The sequence below is a fragment of the Prionailurus viverrinus genome, chromosome B1, assembly GCF_022837055.1.
Source record: "Prionailurus viverrinus isolate Anna chromosome B1, UM_Priviv_1.0, whole genome shotgun sequence".
Taxonomy (NCBI): Eukaryota; Metazoa; Chordata; class Mammalia; order Carnivora; family Felidae; genus Prionailurus; species Prionailurus viverrinus.
In genome coordinates, this window is record NC_062564.1 from 155,856,546 (window position 1) to 155,868,590 (window position 12,045).

Sequence of the window (12,045 nt, forward strand, 5' to 3'; positions counted from 1 at the left end):
TTATTATAACCGAAGTGACCCATAAGCACTGTATTAGGAGGATAAAACTTTAAATAGCACAAATACATGCATAGATACATTCAGACATACAAAGCAAAGGACCTCACTGTGATTGATCTCAGGTTAATATATCCAATATTGGAATGTCCTAAGGAGGATAACATACCTGATTATGAGGACCCTTTTAAGCCAATGGCAGGTGATATCCTTCCAATTATAGAAAAGAATCACTGATCTACACTGAAATAAAAATCACTCATAATATCTGGGCTACCGCATATTTTTTTTTCTTTTCTCTCTTCTGCTGTACAAGGGTCTCTGGCCCTTCTGTATAACAAAGGCCACTTACGAATATTGTCTGTGTTCTCCCTGACAATGTCAGTCTTCAAAAGGTTATCAGCCAGCACAAAAGCGCTTTCCTCCACAGTGTCAAGCAACATGGTCGCTGCACGTAGTTGATCACTTGTAGTCAGGTCTCTCCATGCATTTGAGGCTTGTGGCTGGAGGAGGTTGTTAACTGTCTCGACCATTGCCTACAAGAGGATGAACAGAATGACAGAGGTCTCTAGTGAACTCACAGAGCTGTCAGAAATCCAGGTGTACATGTTGCTCAGCAAGCAAGGATCAGCGGTGTGCATGAGTTCAGTATTGTCCCAGCCTCCCCTGTGACATGCTGCAGCAGAAGCATTCATTATTTTTTTTTTCTGTTAAAACCCTAGCTGAGACTGCAAGGCAAGAGAAAAATCAGCTTTTGTTTTGAAGGACAACAAATAGATCTGTGCTTGCTTCTTAGAATCAATAGCAAAGGCTTCAATAAGACTATAATCACATAATTAAATTATTTGGCTGGGTAACTGTTGGCAAGTAATTGAAACCAACACTTTTATCATATTACCCACAGGAAAAAAAAAAGATTTTTTTTCTATACATCACCATAAAACTACATGCTGAATACAACAGATGAAAGGGATGACTATAGACAGGACAATATAAGAATTAGTTGCCTATAGGTTGATGACTCACCGAGCAAAGAAATTTTTTTCTTAACCAGCTGGTAAAATGTCAGAATGGGAAAAAAAATATATCAAAGCATACATACTCCCAGGGGCTTTGGATATGTTATGTGCGAAGAAAAACCTTCTTCATGCTGTTTACTGTTAGGGAGGGGAGTAAACAGTTGGAAATTGCTACCTGTAGCCCTTAGGTGTTTTCCTTTTTAAAAAAACCAGCAGTAGGTACCCACAGAGATAAAGCACCAGAGTTCTCATTGCTTTATCCAAAAGAATCATCTCCCTAGTTACAATTTATATATTTCCCGTGGTTAGCTTTATGCTCTAGGTTACAAAGGAAAAAAAAAAAAAAAAAGTTCTCCCAATAAGGTCTTCCTAAGGTTTCATTCAAACGGAGAATTGCAAAATAGAAAAATATAAAACCTGCAGTTTTAAAGTGATCATCCCTGATACCGTTGATTATGAAATATGTATGTAATCGTGAAATAAACTTGAATAAACGGCCAACACAGGCACTTTCTACAGAGCGCATGGGTGTTTTAAAACAAGACTCACGTTACTGACACACTGGAAGAAGGATTAGGAGAGATTGAAGAAATATCCATTACACTGCAGTGTTTTCTTCTGGCTGGTGTTTTCATAGTAACCAAGTAACAACTGTTAAAAATTCAGCTTCATAATGAAACACCTTGGCTGCCAATTAACACCAGCTTCAAAAACTAATTTGCCTTTTGATAAGAGTTGTTTTTTCTTGATATTTTCCCCCCGCGATTCCAAGTTCTGGCCAAAAAGCAACATCACTGGACGTTTATTTAAAATAGTCCCACTCGCAACTTGAATATTTTGCATCATTTAAAACAAAAAAACTAGCAAAAGAACACCAAAAAAATCTCTCATGAGTTTAATGACTGGGCGTTTTGACATAGTTCTGTCATTTAGTTTTGTCATGTGTTCTGAGTTTAAAGCATGACCTAGAAGTCAGACAAAAGCATTTCCAATCACAACAAAACGATCTGGTTTTCAGGACGTCCTCCATAGGGATAATGCCAACAGGATATGCCAAAAAGGAGGTGTCACATAGGAAATAAATGAACAAAAAAAGTTTAGGTATCTTCAGAAGCCAGAGAACCTCGATCTCTCAAGTGCAAAGCAGTATTCTTTCTGTGATTAGATGATCCTTTGAACTCATTGGAAATGCTCTGAAAACCCCACATGCAACAGAAAGTATGCCTGCTCTTTAAGGAGCAGCCATTTTAACATTATTTAACAATCTTACACTGATTAATTTAAACCTTACCTCAGGGAAAATTTTACTAGGGATAAATGCAGTATTTCTGCTCCACCCTTTATTGTTTTTATTTTTTTTTTAATTTCAAAAAATGCAAAAGGAGGAAAAAAGACAAGAAAAACAAGAAAAACAAACAACTGTAGTCAACTCTGAAAATGTTCTAAAGGCTACCCATTTACAACAGACTGCTTTAGGTAAAATACCATGTTTGAATGGGTAACAAACCAAAGGCACCCCTTACTAATTTATCTTCGTTTTGAACCCAAAAAATGTATGTAGTGCAGTGTTTTTTATAGTTACAAATTTTAAGTACCATTGCAACTTCCCAAATAAGTTATAATCTTTAAGGAAGCTTTCTATTACAGCCCAAATGATTTCCAAGTTTACTGTAGAAGTGGGAGACATAACATATAGTCCTAAAACCTGGATGGGTTAAGACACAAATCTAATATTTATTCATTCTTCTTTAAAAAGCATCTACTGTGACTGCTTAAGTGTAAATTTAAGGAAATGGCAACACAAGGATTGGGAGACAGAATCCTGTAGTGGTAAAACTGGAGTATGGGATTTGGAACCACATCTCCTGAGTTTGTACTTGGACTGTGCCACTTACTAGCTGTGTGATGTTGAGCAAGTTACTTAACTTGTCTGTACCTCATCTGTAAATTAGAGATGATGATATAACCATTTTATATTGCTTGGCAATATAAATCCATTTATGTTGCCTGGCTCATAACACGTGCTTAAGGTATAATCTTACATTGACTTTCATTGGATATCCAAATCCAGTTTGGGAGGAGGGGGGTGTTCACTGAATGAAGCACATGTCCTATCTGATAATTACAAAATATCCGTTCTGAAGTGAGATCTGTAAGGTATAACTTCTACAATGCAATCTTCATAAACTGTTTCACTACTTAACTGCTGTAAGACGATGCCACCTTAAGCTGTGAAGAATAGGAGAGTACAGGAACATGTGTATTAAATAATTCATAATGTGTATTTTAGAGGTTTGAAAAAACTGTCCTGTTTTCTGCTAGTGTAATACAGTGTTTAAACTTTCCAAAGTTTGCTGATATGTCCCTGTTACCAGTTTAATGATGCCAATTAAATAGTCACAACTCTTCAGTGACAAAAGAATATCTATATTTTGTTTTCCTTATACATTTCTGCATTTGTATATTTTATCCACAAATGATGACATGAGGTCAGTGTGTGTGTGTGTGTGTGTGTGTGTGTGTGTGTGTGTGTGTGTTTGGTCAAACTAGTTATTTGCATTGCTTTCATCAGTTCAACAACATCTCCTTACAAACATATTGACTTTCATTTTATTTGGTTACAAGGAAATGAGCTTACCTATGCTTAGAACCAAAATTAAACAGGGAATGTACAATAAATTTGATTAAAGTAAGGTACTGGGACATCACTTAATGTCCAACAGCTCTCACCGATTTCTCTTTTTCTGCTATATTTTTCTAATCTAAAATTTATATGATAAGTTTGGAAGAAAATATGCTTGGTCTTGCATTTATCTTAAATTTATATTCTCAAAAAAATGATTTGATCTGGGAGGAAAAAAAATCACCTAATGGTTTTGACAGGTACAGACTGAAATAATCTAAAATTCAGAAAAGTAAATTTAATAAAAAATGTACTTGTCAGAAACAAAATGCTAACTCACTTTATTATTTTTTGTAAAACACTAGAAACTGGATAGGAGACAGCACTGGAAATTTGCATTCTAATAGTCACTAAATTTCCGTGTGTCTTTGAACATATTTATGTTTTCTAACCAGTCAACAAAGTGAGAACTACACAAGAAAGTAAATCTCATTATGTTCCAACATGAGGGTAGTCAGGGGCTTTTGACTATTAGATATTACTCTTATTATACAGTTGTATAGTTTATGGATAGACTCTAAAGTGACTTTTGACTGTTTCTAAAAATCAAAAATAAATTAGAAAGTGTAAAAGTCACTTGAACTCACCCCAGGATCATGGGCATCCCATATCCTTCTGGATACACATTTGCATTACACACCATTATTGGACCACCAATCATAAAATTCAGATCTTAAACAAATTCATTTGACTAGTTTTACTCATAGCATATAATTGTAGTATGTTTGCTAAAAAATGTTATGAAGTGTATCATCATACTATTTCAAAAGGAAGCATTTACTTAATTGCTATAAATACTGTGAAAAATTTGGGGGAAAACCAGCTATATATCTCTCTAGTAACAACTTTTGTCATTATTCCAAGAGTTCATGCTTGTGAAATAGCCTAGCATCAGTGATGAGAAACATGTCAATGGCACTTCTTACTCAAGAGTGGGGAGTAAATCTCAAACTAGGAAAGCAAAATCACCTGGAGAACTTAGTGACCCCTCTCTCTTCACTTGAAAACCACCAAAGATCCAAATAGAATGAATGCTTTGTAAAAAGATATATTACTTTACCACCATTGCATTTGTCTGAAGATAGGCTTTTTAATCATAAGCTCTTTTTAGGTTTTAGCTCAAGTACAAAGAGTTCTTCCATTATCAGCATACCTAGGGAGAATCCCCCTACCTGTAAATCTGTTATCTGTTTTGTTTTCTCTGTATCATGTATCATTACCTAAAGTATATAAAATATTTATCTTAGTTACTTATCCACATGACTAATTTAGATCTCTCACTCAAGAAAAGGTATGCCTCATGAAGGCAGCAACTCTATGTCATTTAGAAGTGCCAAAACTGTGTGGCATAGAAGTGTTCAATAACTTTTTGCTGAATGACTGCCATCCAGTGAAGATTCAAACTTAAGTGAGTTTTCTCCATTTTCATGCTAGCAGGAAAAAATAATCTCTGAAGGTATTGGTTTTATAAGAGCAAAAGATACGTAAGTACAAAGGAAAAAAACCCTAGGAACTAGCCAATATTATCTGTATCCTTACCATTTAGAGATTCAATGTCATAATGGGTTCCCATTTTAGTACTTATTCACCTTGACTATAACTATCCATACTTGTGGTCTGGCTTTCTCACTAGATTACAATGTTCATAGCGAGAGACTGTGTTCACTGGTGTTTTCCCAAAGTAAATTTTAGTGCCTTGAGATATTTTAGGTACTCAATAAGTGCTCACTGAGCAAAATCATTAATGACCTTATATATAATAGGAAAATGAAAACATCTAGTTCTATAACTTTTTGCCATGTCTCCCAAGAGGTGTTCTGAGGGTATAAAGTGCTCAGATATCATCGCATGATTTGGAAGACAGGCTGAATTAGAGAGAATTAAGAAGACAATCAGAGTTCAAAAGGAGAAAAGCAGAACCACAGGTTATTGTAGTAAATGCAATCCACTATGCATAACAACAATATATTCTACAAAACAGCTTTCCAAAATGTTTTTAAGTATACCAAAGTGCACTTTCAATGTAATGCAATGAGGTCCTATTAAGTATGTATGATATGCAAACAACTAGGGAAGTCACTGTTGGAAGAGGTTAGGAAAGAGAAGAAAAACATAGAGTCAGCCTTCAGTTTGTCTACACTCCAAGGCAGAAGGTAAGCACAAAATAGAGCTAAAAACTCACAGCATATGGGACAAAAAGTAATGAATTCTTACACAGGAAGAACAAGAAAAGATCCCAGAAGGTGTTTGATTTTGAGTTAGAGACTAAAAGATGAATAAACTTTCCTTGATTATGATGAGGAAATTTGAGGCTAAAGAACATAATAAGCAAGTTAATGATTAGAACAAAACTAAAGCGGTAGGGAGGCAGGGAATGTGTTGAGTTTGGGATGAGGAAAGTGTGTGGTGCCTGGAAAGAGAGTGAGACAAGGTGAGTGTGATGGGAGAAATGGTAGGTACAAGTCAGATCTTAGAAGGTCTTCATTCAGTATGATAGAAGTTTGGGCTTTACTGCATAGAAAATATTAAGCCACTAAGTATTTTTAACAAAGGAGCTATTTGTTTAGATATCTATTTTTAGAAAATTTTCTCTGAAAACATATCAAAGGATGAATTGAAAGCAGAATTATGAAGATGCCTCCTGCCCCCCACCAAAAAAAACAGAATAGAAAAGGAATTCTATATTAAGTTCACTCATTATTTTTAAAAGTTATTTTGTATTACAGTAGAACAAACATTTATAAATATGCAAATTATCATTAGGCAGCCCATTACAAAGGTAAGAGCAATTATTCCCTCTTAGTGCATAAATTTAAGGTAATAAATTGCTGACAAACTTTTGACAAACTCTCCAGTAATCTGAAATTTTATTTTACTCTTTACTTCCATATCTTTGTTTTTTGATGTGTTCTCCTGAATATAGCATTTCTTTGCCAATATATACTGTAATCATTATGCTGAACATTGCTATTTTATTCTCATGTATTATATATACAGTTATGTTTAAGTATTTTTCTTCATGTATAAATCTCAGGATATGCAGACAAAGAGAATTAAATGTGTTCATTGCTCCTGTCCCCTGTTTTCTACCTATATATATGTGTGTATATAATATTATATATGACATATATTATAAAACATACAATATATAATTACATATATAATACATAACATAGTTTATACCGATTTATACTTTTAAAAATTAAACTTTCTTTAATTCTTCATTTTTGACTTGTTGATATGAAAGTTATCAGTTGGGAATAAAATAAAATAGAGCAAAAGTTTAAAATTGTTGCTGAATAGGGCACATTGTATTCTAATCTACCTTTATATAGTGATTCAAATCAAAGTTTTAAAGGTCAAATGTTAGAGGAGTCTTCAAAAACAGTTTTGAACTTGCTGGATTTTTTTTTTTATTAGAAGTCAAGTTGAGTGACTGATATTTACACATCTGATCAATAAACCTAAGGTTCTTTTTACAATCACTGTCATTTAATATTATTAAACATATAAAAACTACTAATCTCTGAATTCCCTTTTATATTACAGTGAAGTGTTGGCATTTTCAAGTCTTAATTAAAATTAGATTATATAACACAACTGACCTTAATGTAGTAATAAGAGCCTTAACAGTAGAACAAGATGAAACTAAAATTTCATAGAAAAGACTGCCTCTTTAAGACATCCCTTGTTGCTTAAAAATGTATTGCTTTTAGCAAACTGTAATTTATTGTACTATTTAAAAATCTAATTTAGAATTAAATGATTGAATGCTGTCAAATCTATATTGTGTTATAGAAGGTAAATAGAGCTATAAACTTGATTCAAACGTCTTGCTAACTCAACATTTATTCACCAAATATTAACTAAGTACCTTCATTTGAGATGCTGCAAGAAAGTCAGATGTTCTCCTGTCCTTAAAAGTGATGACAATATAGTGAGGGCAGTTAATTACACAAGTACAAACATGGCAAACATTAACATAGTGGAAACAGTGTTCAAGCACTGTATCGAAAAGGCTCCGTGAAGTACAATTCCAAGTTTAAATTCAACATGGACCAAACAGGCAAAAGGTAGAGCAGGTACATATAGTTCTGGAGGTGAAAGAGAACAAGCACCTCCAAGGAACTGAAAAGATGTCCTATGGCAGAGCAAAGAGTGCTGAGGGTTCCATGACAAGACAGTAAGTGAAGGCAAGTTTTCAAAGATGTTTGCAAAGCATGTGTGCAATTCTTCCTAAAGACAACAAGAAGTCACTGAAAAATTTCAAGTAGAGGAGTGATGTAAATTATAATGGTTAATATTTATTGAGAATGTTCCAAACTCTGATCTGAATGCTTTATGCATCAGCTCCTTTGACTTTGACAATAACCCAAGGAGGTAAAAGTGATTATTATCCTCATCTTGTGGTGAGAAAACAGACTGAGAGAACTTGAGTAACTTGCTTAAGGTTAATTAGCTAACGTAGGGCAGAACCAGGGTTCAAATCCATGCATTCTGGCTATGGAGATGAAGAAAAGTAGAGATTTAAAAGAGAAGCAAAGCTTTGTCTATTAAAATGCAGAGGGCATTGAACATAATGAATTCTTGGTTTCCCTATTTTGAATGCTATGTACTTGAATAGCATCAATTTAAAAGGTCTACAGAGGCCTGGTAAGGGAGGAAAAATCTTTCCTCAACTCCAATCTCTTAGGTTCTATAATGGGACCTGACAATTAAGCTGAGATAAGATAAACCAAAGACAAGTATACAAATTTTATTTAATATTTTTATGTGCATATAGGAACTTACATAGGAAAAAAGATTTAAAGAAGCAGTTAGGACTGAGAGCTTAGATGATTTTTTAAACAAAAGGACAATATATTTGTAAAGAAGTGACAACATAAAGGAAAAGAGTTTAAGCTTTCAGGAACAGTATATTGTGGGAAACTGACTAGGAAATATATAGGGGAATCTAATGGAAGATAAGGGTTATTTTAGTATGTTTGCTTTCAAATAATCAGTATGCCAAAGTGGCACATCTGGGGCATGTTCTTACCCCCCTCAGCTGCAGCTCACTTAAACATCCATTCTTGACATACAGGTTTAGGCAACATAAATTTAAGTAAGAAACAAGCCATTGGTACATCCGACATTACCCAGATAAACTGAGTAGAGGAAGAATTGATGGCCCAGAAACATTAATGATAGAGAAAATGTAGAAAGAACTGTCAACACCTGAGATGAAGAAAAAGGAGCCAGAAGAGTGTTGTATCACAGAAGGGAGGAGAGTTTCCACTGGTTTCAAAATGAATTCAACCATAAAAACATCCAAAAAGCCCTTCTTCTTGAAATAATGACTCTAGATATTTTTATAAGAACTGGTAGAATGGTTATAAAATAAAGAGAAAAAACACCCAGAGAAGCTGTTCTTGAGGGAAAAATCGGTTCAGTTATATGAAATTTCACTTTGAAGTAGGGCATCTAAATATATAAAATAATGTATATTAATAAAAAATTTAAAAGTATACACTTGTAATGTATTTTTTAATACAGAAGTATATAAATTAAAACCTGAAAGATGGTTTATGGGATAACACCACCAACCTCACCAGAAAAAGAAATCACTCTAACTGTCATGGATCCTTCCAGACTTACAAATATTTACATGTCTATACCAACAAATGTGATCACTACAAGTATGCTGTTATTTGTTTTTTGCCTCTAATATACCACACCTACCTTTCTAAATCAATGCAAGATCTACCTCATTTCTTCCATAGCTAAAGAGTATTCCATTATTTGGTGTAGCAGTTTATTCAACCCATTTCCTACTGATGAAGGGTCAAGTTGTTTTGTTGACATAAACCATGATGCAATCTCTACACGTTCATTCCTTTCAGTGGAGGAATGCTGCCCCATTGCATGGTTCTGCCACAAGCTAACCCCAAAATCCTTAATGTAGGCAGAGAGAACAATACGGTTTTGTGATTGTATGACAAGATTGATAAAAATAAAATTGATCACAAAAACATGGATAAGAATAAAAATAGTCTTCTCTGGTAGGATTTTTAAGAGGCTGATAATAGTGATTGCTATAAAGAGCTGAATGCCTGGGGAGATGATGGGGAGATCTTCCTGTTTAGAGATTAGCATGAAGTGATGACTGGAACCTAAGTAGCCATCGTCTCATTTTTTCTTATTTATTTTGAGAGAGAGAAAGTATAAGTAGGGAGGGCCAGAGAGAGAAAGGGGGAGTGAGAGAGAAGCCCGAGCAGGCTCCACACTAACAGCACACAGACCAATGTAGAGCTTGAACTCATGAACTGTGAGATCTTAACCTGAGCCAAAACCAAGAGTCTGATGCTTAACCGACTGAGCCACTTTGGCACCCCTGCCATTGTCTCATTTTGAGGATGGAAGCACATGTTTTAAAGATAATAGAACAGAAAAACAGATGAAGTCTTGGTCTCTGATGTGGAATTTTCATGCTAATCCTGTTCTGCATTTCTTTTTTATGCATATGAATAAAACCCTGGTTTGTTTAAGTCACCATAGTAAAGTTTGTGATACTACGAGCTGTATAAAATTCATACATTAGATAAGGGAAAATATCAAAATTATAACTCTGTAGGGAGCAGTACTAAAAAATCATTTGTTTGGTTCCAAGCCATCAGGCAACTACTTTACTGCAAATTATACCTTAAAACTTCCATTTCTTTTCTGACCTGCATCAGAAAAGGTAATGATAGCTTCAGAAAGTAGGGTCTTAAATCTGTAATGCTATTTTTAATATCTTTTTCCTTCTGGTTAGCTATGTGATCATAGAGATATTAAAGAAATAACAAAGTAAACTGACGTCTATCCTTTTTTTTGCACAGAAATAATATTTATATAGCCTATGTATTTAAAACTTTTCTGAAAGTAAACCCTTCAGAATGCAATGATGCATTAGAAAGAACGTGAAATTAACAATTAATTAATGACCCAGGCTTTGGTTAGAAAATTATAAGAGAGAATACAACTTGGTGAAAAGAAGTGGGAAAATGTTTTTGTTTCAGATGAAAATGTTTTATTTAAAAACAGAAGGGTTTTTTTTGACCCTCATACGAATTACTTCCCGAAGCATTCATAAACCATGTATATACAAAGAGCAGCTGGAACATTTTGTTTATTTATAGGAATGTGCAAAATGGAAGAGTCGGAAATGACTGTAAAGCAGCCATCACTGCTTGACCTGACACATTCACCACAGGAATTTTGAGAGATTTCCCCAGAATGATGTTCTATGCACGTCAAAGTAGGATCTCCATCATTAACATCTGTCATTTGGAGGTTTTTTAATTATGAGATAGATGAAGTGACCTGTCCATGTTTTAAATGATAACCTGTATAATTTACTCTGCTACATTACATGCTGTTTCACTGTCTTTTGATTCAACGACTGCTTTCTCACAGCATTTAATAACTACAACTTACAGGAGAGAATTCTTACAACTTCTTTCTCTGAAGAAAACTACTCTGGTTTTGTCGATGGAAGTCACTTTCTTTGATCTCAATGTTTTCCAGCAATAGGTTCAGGGCACCAGAAACACGCAGGGTGCAGATTTATATTTTCTCTCTTACTGACACAAATCAAGTGCAGATTTCTCAAGCTGTGAAATATATTAAGTTCACAGGGTTTTAACAAAGGGTTACCAAACCTCAAGAACCTGCTGTGATTCAAACTACTTTCAGATGTCCTTTTAATTATATTAAATGAAAGTTTGGGTTGGCTTTGATGCTTATGGGCAAACATCGAAATCTCTTGAAAGAGCTGCTAAAAGTACTCCCTGGTGCTGTAGTTAATATACTACATTGTATGCACACCACTAGCCAATTTATTCTAGCCACTTTAACAAGGATATCCAGCCTGACAGGCCACACAGAATAGTATCACAAGTCAAGCAAAGCACAAATCATTAGAGGACTCTGAAAGTTGTTTGACATGCACCACGGAGCTCTTTGTCACACAGCCAATTAAGTGACCAAACAAGGAACTTGAAAATACTCATTAATTTCTTCCTAGCAGTATAAATGGAGGTTAGAATCCTTCCTGTCTCATGCACCAAAGGCAGACAAGTAAAACGGGCATAATTCAATTTGCACTTTGTCCAAGACGCAAGTGGCAACTTAGGTTCACAAGAAAGTCTGCATTGGAGACAAAAGAATGAAAGGAATAGGTAAAAAAAAAATCAGAAAGTACACATAATAATATAGATATATGGGCTTTGGGATTTTTTTCAATTAATCAACAGTTGACATTACTTTTATCCTTGAAAACCTGTGTCAGCATTTCTGAGCAGATTCAGACATTGACATTATTAC

At 34.5% G+C, this 12,045-nt stretch overlaps 1 protein-coding gene across 12 annotated transcripts in view; it reads right to left on the minus strand.

Annotated features, from left to right (window-relative positions):
• ADGRL3 (adhesion G protein-coupled receptor L3) overlaps positions 1-12,045 on the minus strand; it is an 828,952-nt gene that overhangs the window by 129,716 nt on the left and 687,191 nt on the right. For all 12 annotated transcript variants that reach the window (XR_007151634.1, XM_047856547.1, XM_047856545.1 and 9 more), the window contains one exon: positions 350-533. Coding sequence is in view for 11 of the 12 variants with exons in the window: in XM_047856547.1 (XP_047712503.1) it covers positions 350-533 (184 nt within the window). In the remaining variant the exon portion in view is untranslated. The remainder of the gene's footprint in view (positions 1-349; positions 534-12,045) is intronic.